This window comes from Channa argus, chromosome 1 (genome assembly GCF_033026475.1).
Source record: "Channa argus isolate prfri chromosome 1, Channa argus male v1.0, whole genome shotgun sequence".
In the NCBI taxonomy this organism is placed as follows: domain Eukaryota; kingdom Metazoa; phylum Chordata; class Actinopteri; order Anabantiformes; family Channidae; genus Channa; species Channa argus.
Genome location: NC_090197.1, coordinates 51,559,389 through 51,576,110, shown reverse-complemented (window position 1 = coordinate 51,576,110; position 16,722 = coordinate 51,559,389). Strand labels below are relative to the sequence as shown.

The window sequence follows — 16,722 nt, the reverse complement described above, 5'->3', positions numbered from 1 at the left end:
GGGTCAATCAGCTCCTCTTGTCCACATGTACATGTCCTCAATCTACACACAGAATCCACAATGTACCAAATTTATGTGAAAGTCACTTTGAACAGAAGCTTCATGCAGTGATTAAACACTGTCTCCTGAAAATGAAGTTTCCGACTAAACTTCATTTTTAGTTAGAAACTAAAGTTTCTCAGTTGCTAATTTACTAAAACTCGTCTCCAAATCAATCCCCTCTGCTCCACTCAGCCCCCCACTCCCTGCTCTGTCATTCTGACATTACATTAAATCAGACTGCAGTCACAGTATCTGTAGTTTCACACTGACACCACAACAAAGCAGAAAAACCTTCAACACCCATCGTGTTATATATTACATGAGCTAAACCACAACGTGCACTGATTAAGTGTCACACTTTTCTGCCAGACTTTGATCATACAGTTGTTGGACAGAATTGGAGGAATCTCTCTAAATGTCCATATCTATGGTGTAATAACACTGTTGGTTCCAACACTAACTTCATCCAGAGGGTTGGTGAATAATGTTTCCTATTGCTGCTGAAAAGCTGAAACTGTTAACGCATCACTTGATCCCTGAACACTTTACACATCTGAAAGTGACACTATTTTCCATCTCTGCTCATGTTGGAGGATTTAGTGTGATGCTGTTGAATTGTACTGCTTCACACTAACAGATGTTTGTTCTACTTTGTCCACTGAGATGATATTAATGTGGGCTAATCCACAATCAGCTGTTTGTAGAATGGAGAACATCTCCAACAAACACTGAACATTAGAACCAGCATGAAGAGGATGGATCACAGAACACACACACACACACACACAGATATCATGGTTCTGACTCTCTGTCCCACCACAGTGGGATCTATCATGTGTGTTAAGTGTGATTGATCACATCTGGACTTACTGAGCCTTTCTGCAGTTCCTCACAGCTGGGATCAGTCTCAGTCGTCCCTCCTCTGATGTGTTGTACTTCTTCAGGTCCAACTCATCCAGAACCTCCTCTGACATCTGCAGCATGTAGGCCAGAGCTGAGCAGTGGATCTCAGAGAGTTTCTTCTCTGATATGTTCTCTGACTTCAGGAACTCTTGGATCTCCTGATGTACTGAGTGGTCCTTCATCTCCATCAGACAGTGGAAGATGTTGATGCTTCTGTCAGGAGAACTTTTAGTTTGCTTTTTCTTCAGGTTGTTTATGACTCTCTGGATGATTTCTGGACTGTTCTCTGTCTGACCCAGCAGACCTCCTAGGAGTCTCTGGTTAGACTCCAAAGAGAGACCATGAAGGAAGCGGACAAACAAGTCCAGGTGACCATTTTGACTTTGGAGGGATTTCTGCATGGCTGACTTCAATAAGTCATTGAGAGATAAGTTATTGTAGTATTTACCCAGAAAGTACTTCAGTACCTTTCTCTCCCTGTTGGTGTAACAGTGGAAGAAGTAAACTGCAGCCAGAAACTCCTGAATGCTCAGATGAACAAAGCAGTAGACTGTTTTCTGGAAGATCACACTCTCTCTTTTGAAGATCTCTGTACAAACTCCTGAGTACACCAAGGCCTCTGTGACATCAAGACCACACTGCTCCAGGTCTTCTTGGTAGAACATTATGTTTCCTTTCTCCAGATGTTCAAACGCCAGCCTCCCCAGCTTCACAAGAACGTCCCTGTCAGCCTCCATCAGATCCTGTGGACTGGTCTCATGTCCCTCATCATACTTGTTCTTCTTCCTCTTGGTCTGAACCAGCAGGAAGTGTGAGTACATGTCAGTCAGGGTCTTGGGCAGCTCTCCTCTCTGCTCTGTAGTCAACGTGTGCTCCACAACTGTGGTAGTGATCCAGCAGAAGACTGGGATATGACACATGATGTGGAGGCTCCTGGATGTCTTGATGTGGGAGATGATTCTGCTGGACAGCTCTTCATCCCTGAACCTCCTCCTGAAGTACTCATCCTTCTGGGCGTCAGTGAAGCCTCGTACTTCTGTTACCCTGTCGACACATGTAGGAGGGATCTGATTGGCTGCTGCAGGTCTGGAAGTTATCCAGACCAGAGCCGAGGGAAGCAGATTCCCCTTGATGAGGTTTGTCAACAGCACGTCGACTGATGACTTCTGTGTGACATCAGACACAACCTCACTGTTGTTGAAATCCAGTGAACGTCTGCTTTCATCCAGGCCGTCAAAGATGAACAAAAGTTTACAGACAGCCAGCTGCTCTGCTGTGACCTTCTGTAATGTTGGATGGAAAACATGGAGCAGCGTGAGAAGACTGTACTGCTCATCTTTGATCAAGTTCAGCTCCCTGAACGAAAGCAGAACCAGCACACTGACATCTTGGTTTTCCAAGTCCTCTGCCCAGTCCAGACTGAACTTCTGCACCGAGAAGGTTTTTCCAACACCAGCGACGCCATTGGTCAGAACCACTCTGATGTGTCTCTGTTGGTCAGGTAAGGCTTTAAAGATGTCGTGGACCTTGATTGGAGTGACATGGAGGGTCTTCATCTTGGAAGCTGTCTCAAGCTGCCTCACCTCATGTTGGGTATTAACCTCTTCACTCTGTCCCTCTGTGATGTAGAGTTCAGTGTAGATCCTGTTGAGGAGGGTTCCACTTCCTGTTTCATCACTTCCTTCAATCACACATTCACATCTCCTCCTCAGACTGATCTTATGTTCATCTAAAACCTCCTGCAGACCAACATCTGCTGAAAGATTAGAAACTATGTGAGAATGAAGAAACAGGATCCAATAAAAACAATCAAAGATGTCTAAGAATATCTGATATTTAAAATTACACAAAAATGTGCTGTATGATGTAACAAATGTTTCTGTGGAAAATAACAACTCCAGTTTTCAGAAAGATCAGCAGACAGATGTTCAGTCTTACTTTGTACAGTCCTGTTCTGACTGACTGTCTTCAGTCCAGGTCTTGTTCTGGATCTTTTTGCACACTGGGGACAGGAGGAGTCTCCTGATGAGACTGGATCCTTCAGGACGTCCTGACACAAAGCACAGCAGGACACCTGCTCCTCCACAGAAACTTGTGTCCTCTTCCTCTTTCTGTGGACATTAAGAAAACTCAATGTGGACATGAATTGTGACAGTTTGTTCTTACAGGACTGTTTTGATTTTCAGACATCAGTCCTTTCAAATTGGACATGTAACTACTAAGTGTTCAGCAGATGTGTGTAACTTCATTATACAAAAACCTCAGACATGTCTCAGAGTGGACTGAAAGCTGCCATTTAATCAGAAATTTATCAGAGAGGTCAGAGGTAGTTGGTCTGACACAATCCACACAAAGTTCAACAGCAAGTTTTCACAGGAAAAGTAGAAAACAACAAATGAGCTGATGAAGTGAGGAGCACACGTCCTGTGGATGAGTGGAAAATTATTTTTATGGTGAAGAAACATTTTAATAATTCACCAATAAGAATCCTCTGCAGCTGTAGGATATGTGTCTTCTTAAACATAACCTTATAAACATAAGGACCTTGATCTGACATTTCTAACATCACACTGGAACCTGCTGAAACATAACCTGCTCTGAAATAACACCAAGCAAATAACGTGCAGGAAATGTGTGTCATCATTTTAGATTTTACATGATGTCACACCCTCAGGGCTCTGCACAAGTCATGTGATCAGTTGTATACAAGAGATTAAAAGGTGGATGTTTGATTTTAAAATATTTATCAAATATTGTATTGATTAAATATGTCTTGATTTCAGTTGGTATTTCATTTTTATTTTTTTATCTTACACAATTTCAGTTGTTTTTAAAGTGTTTTATTATTATCATTGTTGGAAGAGTTTTCGTTAAGAATCTCCATTATCAGTAATAAAATATAATAAGTACATGCAATGATTTATAAATCATTTGAAACCTGTTTATGAAACTAAGATTTATTTATTAAAATAAAAATGTACAATCATAAATATACACGTATATATAAAAGAAAAGGATTAATTAATAAAATAATAGTTGTTAATTTGAACTCCCCAAGTAAACTTCAGGAAATTGGTATGATATGAAAAGTATTGTATGAATGAATGAGACGGACAGATTCTTCAGACTCAGCAAAAAGGGACTGAGAGAAACCCTCAGTTTGTTAAAGAAAAGCTTCACCAGCAGGTTCAAAAAAGTAAAGTTACTACTTTAAAATAATAAAGTAAAATACTCTGAAACAAAACCCCTACAGCTTTAAGTTGGAGACATAAACTCCTCCTGATCATCATCTCTAATGAAATGTCTGTTGTTGGTAACAGTGAAGAGCAACTGATAAAACAGAGCAGAAGTTTATCTTCCTGCTCACTGAGTCATCTTCAGTCTCTTACTTTGTGTCTGAGGGTCCAGGTCCATTACTATAGTCTGGAGGATTGTCTTTGGACAAGTTACTCTTCATAGACAGACAGCTGGATCCTGAAGACTCTGTTCTGTCCTTTTCGTCCATCTTCTGAATATCAGCTCTGGGAAATGACAAAAAGGAAGAAGCACACAGATGTTACTGCACCACTGCTTTCTTACTTTAGAGCAACAGAAATTAATTTCTAAGAACAGTTTCTGTTTTAGCAGCTTCTTCTCATGAGTCTGTCTGTGTGTATTATCAGCTTTAACATGATGTTTTCATGATCAACAGCTTGAATTAAAAAGGGTTTTAGTAGAAATGTTGGTATTTGCCTGCAGTATAATCACAAAGATCATTATGATCATTACGTCTTAATCAAACATTACATTTATCATCAGTAAGTTCATATCATACAAACAGCAGCAGATTTATGTGATTCAAACAATCATCTGACCACATTAGAAACATTTCAACAAACATTTTTATAAACTGACAGGAGTAACTGAGCTCAATAACCAGGAGGTAACACACAGTACAAGTTTCTCATTTTCTCTGAGTCTCTCTGTATAAACAGCAGTGGACAGTGTGTGTTGTGTCCACAGGGACAAACGGACTCAGAGACTTTGACAGTAAAATAAGAAGAATGTTGGATTAACACTCACCCTGTCTCACACTTCACTTGGGTTATTAGTAAATTTACATTTATGAATATAGAATTTAGCAAATATAAAATGTATTAGAAAATATTGGTCACTGTCCTCTTCACTTTGTGTCTATGTCCCTCTCTGTCTCCCACTCTCTGTCCCTTTCTGCAGGTGTCCCCGGCTTTGGAGCTGTGTGTTTCTCCAGTGTGCAGCTACTGGTCCTAACAACCTGCCAGATGTTTTGTTGTTGCCCACCCTGAGCCTGGTTCTGGTTCTACACATCTGTATAGTCTTCACTTCATTCTGTAAAGTGACTTTGTTGTGAATTGGTGCCATATGAATAAAGTTGAATTCTATGTAATTAAATATTCAGAAAAAATATCTTAAGAAAAGTTGAAATTATTGAGAATTTTGATTGTAATGACAGTAAGGACATCAGACTGAAACACAGTATAATCACAGGTCCAAAACAATTAGAGAGATTTGTTTTTATTAGTTCAAATTTATTTGTCAGGTAGGAGTCTAAACTTTTTTCCAAGGGAAGTTATGGATAAAACCATCCCAGTAAGACCTCACATGAGGAACAGTTACAGGAAGTTTTCTTTCTTATTGTCTCAGTGACTGACTGGGAAACACATCTTTGCTACATTGGTTTGTCTGGGATCAATGTCAGAAACAGGAGCAGAGACAGAAAATGTAGAGGTGATCTTACTCGAATGTGACGCTGTTGACGCTTCAGCACATACTTCACTCCAGAGATCATTGTTAGACAAACATTGAACATTTACTGCACTTGGTTCTCAACTTAGCCGATGACAGATCAATTGTACATACAACTTTAAGCACAGTGATCTCACAAGCACGTTCACTAGCTGTTTCATCAAACAAGTTTGTCAAAGTATGTCTGAACTCACAGAACTCAACCCAACAGTATCTCTCACTGAAAAAATAAAAGGTGTCTGACCTCAGAGTCTCCAGTCTACAGTGTGGACTCTCCAGAAAACCACACAGCAGCTTCACTCCTGAATCCTGCAGGTTGTTGTTCCAGCTCAGGTCCAGTTCTCTCAGATGGGAGGGGTTGGACTTCAGAGCTGAGACCAGAGAATCACAGCTGATTTCAGACAAACTGCAGCAACTTAATCTGGGAATATGTTGATCAAATCATTAGTAATTATTCACATATGTCCTAATCAATAGTGTTTTCTGTTTCTCTCGCTCTATGGAAGTAGATCAACGCCAAAAGGCCTGAGAGAGCACAAACCCAATTTTGAGAGCTCCTAGGTTTGTAAGTCAGTCTTTGTTTTGAGAGCGAGGGAGGAAGGATTTGTGAGAGCACAGTCCATTCTGAGTGCTCATTTCTGCATCTGCTCTCGGTTTTCCCCCGGTTGTTTTGGCAGCTTTTGAACACCTAAGTATTACCAGAGGTCAGCGCTACATTTTTTACGACGGCACTGCAACATGTCACGCCCGCATCTGGATGTCGGGTTCAATTGTTTTTCAAATTTAAAGTCCACAGAAATCAAAGACAAAGCGAAAAAAGGGGAAAACAGAAGGGAAACGTCCTGCATGTTGAACTAGTCAATTATCTAGCATAGTTTTTTCTTTTTATTAGACACTGTACATACAAACCCGATTCCAAAAAAAATCTCCTAAACTTATATTTTATTCACAATAGAATGTTGAAAATGCGAAATTTTGAAATGTTTTGCCAAATACTGGCTCATTTTGGATTTCATGAGATACATATTCCAAAAAAGTTGGGACAGGTTGCAATAAGAGGCCAGAAAAGTTAAATGTGCACATAAGGAACAGCTGGAAGACCAATTTGCACCTTATTAAGTCAATTGGCAACATGACTGGGTATAAAAAGAGCCTCTCAGAGTGGCAGTGTCTCTCAGAAGTCAAGATGGGCAGAAGATCACCAATTCCCCCAATGCTGCGGCGAAAAATAGTGGAGCAATATTAAAAAATTGCAAAGAGTTTGAAGTTATCATCATCTACAGCGCATAATATCATCCAAAGATTCCGAGAATCTGGAACAATCTCTGTGCGTAAGGGTCAAGGCCGGAAAACCATGTTGGATGCCCGTGATCTTCGGGCCCTTAGACGGCACTGCATCACATACAGGAATGCTACTGGAATATAAATCACAACATGGGCTCAGGAATACTTCCAGAAAACATTGTCGGTGAACACAATCCACACTGACATTTGTCGCTGCCGGCTAAATCTCTAAAGGTCAAAAAAGAAGCCATATCTAAACATGATCCAGAAGCGCAGGCATTTTCTCTGGGCCAAGGCTCATTTAAAATGGACTGTGGCAAAGTGGAAAAATGTTCTGTGGTCAGACAAATCAAAATTTAAAGTTCTTTTTGGAAAACTGGGACGCTGTGTCATCCGGACTAAAGAGGACAAGGACAACCCAAGTTGTTATCAGCGCTCCGTTCAGAAGCCTGCATCTCTGATGGTATGGGGTTGCATGAGTGCCTGTGGCATGGGCAGCTTCCACATCTGGAAAGGCACCATCAATGCTGAAAGGTTCATCCAAGTTCTAGAACAACATATGCTCCCATCCAGACATTGTCTCTTTCATTTTCCAACATGACAATGTCAGACCACATACTGCATTAATTACAACATCATGGCTGCGTAGAAGAAGGATCCGGGTATTGAAATGTCCAGCCTGCAGTCCACATCTTTCACCCATAGAAAACATTTGGCGCATCATAAAGAGGAAGATGAGACAATGGAGACCTGAAAAAGTTGAGCAATAAGAAGCCTGTATTAGACAAGAATGGGACAACATTCCTAAACGTGAGCAACTTGTCTCCTCCGTCCCCAGACATTTGCAGACTTTTATAAAAGAAGAGCGGATGCTACACAGTGGTAAACATGGCCATGTCCCAACTTTTTGAGATGTGTTGATGCCATGAAATTTAAAATCAACTTATTTTTCCCTTAAAATTATACATTTTCTCAGTTTAAACATTTGATATGTCATCTATGTTGTATTCTGAATAAAATATAAGTTTATGAGATTTGTAAATTATTGCATTTCTTTTTTATTCACAATTTGTACAGTGTGCCAACTTTTTTGGAATCGGGTTTGTATAAAGTCATTTATTATACACACTGTATCAAGACAGTCCACAGTTGTCAGCTTAATGGTAATTAATGAGCACTGTTGTGAGCTGAGGAAACCTCGGCAACACATTAAACACAGAGGCAGAGCTGGCAGTACTTGGTGCTAGATGGTTAACCATCCACTACATCCACGGGCAGGATGTGTTAAGTACAGTTATGTTGGTTCACCTTTTGTTTAGCTTCAGACCAGGCTACTCCAAGTCATCAATCATCCTCCCATTGATTTGGACTTTCTTGAGTTTACTTGTTCTCAAGAGTTCACTTTGATCCCTCCACCCATTTTACAGGGATTACACAACCTTCTAAATGATATTCATATCTGTGACCCTGAGGTGCCTGATGCCTCTCCAGAACAAGTACAAGGAGCAATGGGTCGGCCACGTTATGTAGTATCTGCAAACCAGCTTCAGGGACTGCTTGACATGTCCATGTCAGTTGGAATGATGGCTCAGCATCTTGGAGTATCTAGGAGGACTGTTCAGAGATGTGTAGCTGAAAACAACTTGTCAACTTGACACCAATTCTAAAACGACAGATGAAGAACTTGACCATGTCGTGTTGACAATAAAGAACACAGTGCCACATGCTGGGTACAGATTCATGAAAGGAGCCTCCTCCTCCCCTCTCTTCATTTCTACACATTGCCATGTCACCATTATATGTCACTAACTATTTTCTTTTCCCATAGTTGTGCTTTTATCTTCTGCAGGTGTCCCCAGTTTGGAGCTGTGTGTTTCCATATGCAGTCACTGGCCTTAGTTCTTGTTTTTTTAATTTTTTTTTCTGCTTTCCACATTTTTTTCACCACATCGTTACCTTTGTGCTTGCTCAATGTCCTTTGTTGGCTTTGTCTGTACATTTCTAAGGCCATGAACTTACTATGTAAAGTGCCTTGACATTATTTTGCTGTAAATCTGTGCTCTATAAATAAAATAACATTAAGATTTCAATAAATCGACACTATGTGACAATATTTTCAAGCTATCTAATAATTACTTGAAAAAGTAAAATGCTTAGGAAATGAAGCCTTGTTTTCCTACTAATTGTTTTGCAATCATTTGTCATTGACTGAATGTGTCTATGGGAGGGTGAAAACTAGAGGCTGCTAAACTGAAAGCACTGAGGTAGATACCCATTGAGGAAGTTAACGTTCCAAATCTACCTACAAACATTAATTAAAATAACATTATTTACAATAAAGAAAAATAATAATTTTGTTTTAATTAATTTAATTTTTTTTTCATTATTTTACAATAACTTCTTCATACACTTCTTTTTTGTAAAGTATATGTAAAGTTTGCATCTTTACACTAAAAAGACAGATGGAATTTTTGTACACAACTGTATGTTTAGCATGAATGTATTAGTGACTTTATATTTATGTTATTGTTAACATGTCCTAATTGTGTTAGCAGAAAAAAATGTGGGTTTCTGTTCCCTAAAAACACATGTGACTCCAGTTTATTAGCATAGAAACAACTGTATGTGTATGTTTGTACAAGTCATGAAGAACCAATAACAGAAACTATGAGACCAGAACATAAAATCAGGACAAACAGGTTTGTTCACACCTAAAAAGACAACACACACACACACACACACACAAACACACAGAGTCGTGTCTTACTAGACTGGTGAAGACACTCTTGAAATAATTCTTATATTAACACCAACCATTAATAACTAAAACCAAGTCTTAACCCTCAGACTCTGAAATTGTCAGGAGCCAAAACTTCTTCACAACAATGGTGTAAAAACAAAATTTGTCAGTTAAAGGAAACACCACATTTTCTACTTCCTGTTTTGTTTCCCGAAGTCTCTTCATATAAACAGCAGTGGACAGTGTGTGACTCAGAGACTTTGACAGTAAAATAATAGTAATGTTGGATTAACACTCACCCTGTCTCAGTCTTCACTTTTCCTCCATTTGCTCTGTTCACTCTAAATAGAAGCTGTGTTCCCTTCCTGATCTAATGTACCTGGATCAAGTGTTCATTGTGGCCCCGCCCCCTCTCAGGTGTGTGTTTGAGTCTCACATTAGATCAGCTTCTGAACAACAAAGTGTCAGAGTCAGTTTTCAGTTTGTCAGATACAGATTTGATCAACATGTTCAGCAGGTTGGAGCCACATGTTGTCACAATCAGACCAACACTAAAAACTGAATTATTCTGAACTTTACTTACTAATGTTAAAACTAATGAACGGAAATTTGAATCCAATCTGTAGATTTTCATTATTAACTTATTCTGTCTAACAAATACATTGTCGGGTTTTTTCCTGCTGTTGAACATTTTGGAGCATTTAACATCTAAACTGTACTGATGGAAATACAGCTGTGGAAATGGACGTTATAATGAATTTATCAACACAGCATCTAAAGACAGAGGAAGTGTTTGAGAAGGTTACAAATAAAATGCTGTAAGTTCTTCTTTGGTCTTTTCCTTCAGATTTAATCCTAAACTGTGAGTTGTTTCTGAGCTTCTACAGGAAGTTTCTCTCTGGTCTTTAAGCTGTAAACTGCTGCAGGCTACAGACTGAACCTGTCAGGTTTCATTCCACACTGACAAAAGTGAAACAAAGTCCTGCACTTGTTGTTGGACTGTGTTTTTCTGAAGTAGTGTCACAGCTTCCTGCTCCCTGAGTGTTTCTGTAAAAACTCTGCTTCATATAATCACCCATAACATTAGACTTCAACATAATCAGAAGGAAATAATTTATCTGACAGGAACTAGTTACGTTTCACATTAAAGTTACGGCCACATGTTGTCATATTTATCTAAATCTTCCCCACATTCCTCCAGCTGTTCTTCCAGTGTGTGTGCAGTCACAACACCTGTCCAGCCCTGTAAGACATGTCCATGTCCAGAGAAGATGACCTGTGTCAGTGTGAGTAAATACAGCTCAACTACTGCTTGTGCAAAGAAGAGACGGTCTCCAGATTCCAACAGCCCAAACAGAGGAGAAGGTCAGAAGATGAAAATCAGGGACTGATTTAACATGTGAGACGTTCAGAAAATACAACAGAATGATAAAGAAAAAAACACTGATTTCTAACATTTTTCAGAAAAAAGCACGTTGTAGTTTTAGTCTGTGGTTGAGTTCAGGACCAAACCGACACTGACAAGGTGGTGTCACTGGTGTGTCCCAGTCTGGAACCACAGACAGAGTCAGAATATAAAAAAGTGAACATTTCACTTCCATCACAGATCAGTAGTTTTACTAAATATTGTGTTTGCAGCCCCAGTTTGACTCTATGACGTCATAAGATTAGAAAGTCATTTCAAATATGAGCGAACTACAGCTGTCTACTGTGCACAGTATGTTCATGTTACAGCAGGTTGATGAGTTTCCAACATTTAGATAAAGTTCAGAGCCTCCTGAACATGGACAATGTCTCAAGCTAACAATGCTACATGCTGTGATGATTTTAATATGGAGGCTGATATTTGCTGAATGATTTTCACTAAGGTTCAACTGTCAGTGAACAAAAGTTCCTGTCTGAGGTTTGGATTTATTCCATTTGTCTTTTTACAAACGTGTGTTAGGTCTTGTAGCCCTGGAACTCTGAAAGTCTGAAAAGACCAATGTCCACGATGTCCCAGTTACCAGTTCTGACTTTCTGTCTTCTGGTTTTAAATTACTGGCTGTTGGTGCCTTTTCTTATCAATAAAACCTTCCAGACAAAACGTTTTGACTCGTATTCCACTTCTCATGTAACGTTCCACAGACTTACGGCTTCACAGATGAATCAATCCGAGCAGCTTTTTGATGATTTACTGGCATCAGACAAAAACTGGTTACTTTTCCATCTTAATGTCCTTTAACTGAGCTTCTCTCAATTATTAACAGTGAATCCACTAATCGACTTTGTCTTTTCTTATCGTAATATACGTATTATACAGTCAAAACCTGTTTTGTACCAACTCAACAACTTTTTTACCGTTCTCTATTCTTTTTCCTTTCTTATGTGCCTCATAGCCTTCACTGCGCATGTGCTGCCGCCCTGGCCCACATGATCAATTTACTATAAATAGATGGCACAATTAGTAAAATGATATAACACAAAATAACAATAACTTAATTAACTATGCACAGCTGTTTTGGCTCTTACATTTTTCAGCCTCAAATTTAAAGGCCAAAAGACTAAAAATTTTTTCAATTACAACACTACAGAGACAAAACAATTACTTGAACCATAAACAAACATTTACATTGTTATTCACTCTCCATGGTACGTTGCAAGTTTTCAAGACATATTCTAACAAATAAGACAAAGTTTGTCAACAGGTCTTTCTAGAAAGTTTGTTTTTGTCCGAATGACCTTCCCAAGCATCCAAGAGTTCCTAGGGGCTGAATCATCAACAACCATAACAATGTCTCCGGACGTTAGATTTTGTTTCACCTGATTCCATTTCTGACGTTCTTGTAGAACAGGTAGATATTCTCAAACCCACTGCTTCCAGAATAAGTCTGACAAATATTGCACTTGCCTCCACCTGCGACGAGAATAGACATCGTCCTTGTTAAACAGTCCTGGTGGTAGTGCAGGTTGTCCTTTTAGCAACAAAAGGTGATTTGGAGTCAAGGCCTCAAGGTCATTCGAGTCATCTGATGACATTGTGATTGGTCTGTCATTGAGTATAGTTTCTACTTCACACAGCAAAGTTTGAAAGCCCTCATCGTCGACACATTGTTCTTTCAGGACTGATTTTAGATCTTTTTAGATCTTTTTCACAGACTGGATCTGTCGCTCCCAAATACCTCCATGATGAGAGCCAGCCGGCGGGTTGAGCATCCATTCTATGTCTTTCTGGTGTAGTGCGTTTTGTATTTTTTCTTGATTCCATCCCTGTATTGCTTCCCAAAGCTCTCGTTCAGCACCAACAAAATTGGTGCCATTATCTGAACGAAGTATAGATACTTGACAGCTCCTACACACAAAACGTCTAATGGCATTTAGGCAGGAGTCAGTGTTGAGGGTGTCAGCAACTTCAATGTGCAGTCCTCTGGTTGTTAAGCAGGTGAACAACACACAATATCTCTTAACAGTAGAGTGTCCCCTCCTTACAAAGAACGGGCCACAATAATCGACCCCGACATTTGTAAACGCCGGTTTATCAGGCAGAAGTCTGTCTTGTGGTAGGTCTGACATTTTTTGTTCACCTTTCTTTGCATTGAGTTTTCTACAGACAATGCATCTTGACAGGAACTTTCTCACTGTGGAGTTTGCTGTGGGAATCCAATATTTTTGTCTGAGTCTGGAAAACATATAGTTTCTTCCACCATGCCCAAGTTTCTCATGGATGTCTCTCAGTATTAGGGTGGTGATGTGTACATCCTTTGGAATGATTGCTGGATGCTTAGTTTCAACTGGTAAGGCAGATTTTACTGAGGTGGCCTCCCCCTCTAAGTACTCCTTTTTAAAGAACAGGATCCAGTTTATATATTGAACTACTCCTCTTGATGAAATGGTTTCCTTTTTGGAGTTTTAATATTTCTTCTTGATATCTCTGTCTCTGACTGAAGCGGATTATTTCCATTTCTGCCTTGTGCAGATGTTCAGTATTTAAGGTTTGCATTTGTTGTTCTACAAAGCTTCTTTGTGTGTCTGCATAACTGTATCCACTTGCTGCTAACAGCTTCTTGCGTTTCTGGCTCAGCTGCATCAGAGTAGATTTAAGCTTCAACATCTGTGCTACTGCCTTTTTTAACTTGTACCAGCTGGAGTAGTATGTGATGAGTTTGTTGAGTGGATCTGTACTATCATCTGCATGAATATGGTTTGAAATTACTGGTTTCCTAACCTCAGCATCATCTTCATCTACCTTCAACTGATGAGGGTTATCTGGCCAGAGAGCTTCAGGCTCCTGTGTATGAGACGGTCCAGTTATCCAGCTTTGGTGATTCATCAACTGAGCAGCTGTGAGACCTCTCGATGTGCAATCTGCAGGATTCCCTGTAGATCTCACATATCACCATTGTGATGACGTTGTTGATTCTCGGATGGTAAATACCCTGTTAGCCACAAATGTTTTAAATCGCAGGGTGTCATTTTCAATGTATTTCAAGACTGTCGTGCTGTCTGTCCAAAATACTGAGTCTTGTAAGTCTAGTTGTAGCTCCTTTCTTATCATTTTGTCTATATTCACCACCATGACCGCTGCTGTTAGTTCCAGTCGTGGACTCATTTGTTTCAAGGGTACCACTCTTGACTTTCCCAGTATTAATGCACAGTGGACTTGACCCTGTTCGTTTGCAAGTTGGAGGTAAGATACAGTACCATATCCATTTTCACTTGCATCTGAGAAGTGATGGAGTTTGGCTGTAGCTGTATTTCCAAAGTCCTCTGGCTTTATGCATCTTTTCACAGAAAAGGTAGACAATTGTTTTAGATCCTTTAGCCATTCATGCCATTTCTGAGCATATCTTTCTGGTATCTCCTCATCCCAACCACACTTCTCTTTACATAACTGCTGCAACATTATTTTTGCAGGAAGTATGAATGGAGCAAGGAATCCTAATGGATCGTAGATGGAACACACGGTTGAAAAGATTCCTCTTCTAATGAAGGGCTTGTCTTTACATGAATCTGAACTTGAAGGAGTCAGAGTCGATGCACCATAATACCCCAAGTGCTCTGTCTATTGGTAGGACATCATGTGCCAAATCTACTGCCCTCACTTCTATGGCTCTATCAGCTTCTGCTATGGCTGCTAGAACCTCTCTGCTGTTGATTACCCATTTTGTCAAGTTAAACCCTCCTGAGAGACATAGGGCTTTAAGGTCTGAATACAGGGCAACAGCTTCAGTTACACTGCTGACGGATTTCAAACAGTCAGCAATGTCAAAATTGTTGAGCACTGTATCGACAGCTGTTGGTGACAAGTTGTTTCTGTTATCTTCTGCAGTTTTTCTTAATGCAAAATTTGCACAACTGGGGGATGATGTGGCCCTAAACAGCTGTACAGTCATTTTGTATTCCACCAAATTCTGTGTCTCCATTAGGCCACCATAGGAAATGCAAAAGATCTTTGTCTTCATCAAGAACTGATGATACATTGCTTCTATATCTGCCGTTAGAGCGATTTGCTCATGTCTGAATCTCATTAACACTCCTACAAGAGAATTAGCAAGATCAGGACCCTGTAACAGCTCAGTGTTTAATGAGGTTCCATTAAAACCGGCAGCACAGTCAAAGACAACTCTTAGCTTTTTCTTTTGGGGATGGTAGACCCCATGATGTGGGATGTACCACACTTTTCCCTCGTTTTGGATCAGTTGCTTTTCGGGTACCTTGGCTGCATATCCCTTGTCAATTATTTGATTCATGAAATCAGTATACTTGTCATGAAATGCTGGATTCTTGTTCAAATTTTCTTTTGAGAATGAGAGCTCTCTCTTTTGCTGCATTCTTGTTGTTTGGCATTGTGAGGTGAGCATTTCTCTTAGGGAGTCCAACATAATAATGACCATCTGCATGATACACAGAGCTTTTTACAGAATCCATGAACTGTATATCATCCTTGGACATCTCCAGCTTCTCCTGACTTATGTGCTCAGGGAAGTCTTGATTAAACTGTTGAATAAGTAATTGTTTTATATTACTGACAGAAATGTGATGGACTGCAACCTTAACATGTGCACTATTTGCTGTGACAGCAAATAATGCTCCCTCTTGAAACTGGAATGGCTGACTGTGTAAATACTGTAGGCAGATCAATAAATTTGCTGCTGTCAATCCCACTAACCTCCAAGTCTGTGAGCATATAACTTTCCACATGCTGCTTTGGACCCATAGTTTTCAGCTCAAGTTCAGTTTGTTTACCTGTCCAGCCAATGCATCAGTGCAGAAAGTAGCAGAGCTACCTTGGTCCATAAATGCATATGTTTCCACTACTTTGCTACTTTTCCTTGACTGGCACAATGGCAAAGATGCAGTCGTCCCCAGCCCCAGTGCAGGCACTTGTTTCTGGTTTAATGGTTACCATTGCACTGGAAACTGCTGTAGAATCTGGTTTATCATCTTGTGTCATTTGTTCTGTAACTTTCCTTGTACCAGACTTATCTGAAACACAGCAGGGTGTGTTTGAGCACAGACCTGACAGGTCATTCTCCGTCTACAATCTTTACTTCTGTGACCCTTGAGAAGACATCCAAAACACAGACCTGCCTTTTTTCAGAACTCAGTCTTTTCCTTGTTGGTTTTTGCTTTCACTTAATAACATTCTTCTAAACTGTGATTTGTGTCACAAAGCAGACATGGTTTTGTGAAAGCAGAGCTGAAAAATGAAGGTTTTTATAAATGATCAGAACTCAAGAGGGTCTCCATGGAACAATGGTATTTCCCTTTGTGGCAGTAGAGACAACTGCTGACTCTTCACAAGCAATTCTGTCATATTTGCTTGTTGTTTCATCACCCTGTATAATTCTCGTTTGTCAGTCTGATGGTGTGGTGGTTCTGTAGCAGTTACTGGGATCGACTTGTAGGATTCGTGTACTCTAGGCTTAACATAGTGCAAGTCATCTTTGTATGATTTGTCTCTAACATAATTTATTATAGGACTGTGTTTAATGTCTTCACCTTTGCAA

General features: G+C 39.8%; 1 protein-coding gene across 17 annotated transcripts in view; it reads right to left on the bottom strand.

Annotated features, from left to right (window-relative positions):
• Positions 1 to 10,283, bottom strand: part of LOC137098559 (NACHT, LRR and PYD domains-containing protein 12-like) — an 89,566-nt gene extending 79,283 nt beyond the window's left edge. For 3 of the 17 annotated variants that reach the window (XM_067474975.1, XM_067475036.1, XM_067475071.1), the window contains exons 1-6: positions 10,033 to 10,268; positions 6,821 to 7,743; positions 5,954 to 6,080; positions 4,335 to 4,466; positions 2,884 to 3,056; positions 913 to 2,701 (exon numbers count right to left, since the gene is read on the bottom strand). In XM_067474975.1, coding sequence (XP_067331076.1) covers positions 913 to 2,701; positions 2,884 to 3,056; positions 4,335 to 4,450 — 2,078 coding nt within the window. In that variant the 5' untranslated portion in view covers positions 4,451 to 4,466; positions 5,954 to 6,080; positions 6,821 to 7,743; positions 10,033 to 10,268. Of the gene's footprint in view, positions 1 to 912; positions 2,702 to 2,883; positions 3,057 to 4,334; positions 4,467 to 5,953; positions 6,081 to 6,250; positions 7,744 to 10,032 lie in introns of all 17 variants that reach the window. The other 14 variants (XM_067475002.1, XM_067475011.1, XM_067474983.1 and 11 more) reach the window with 13 other exon arrangements.
• Positions 10,284 to 16,722: the final 6,439 nt, after the last annotated feature.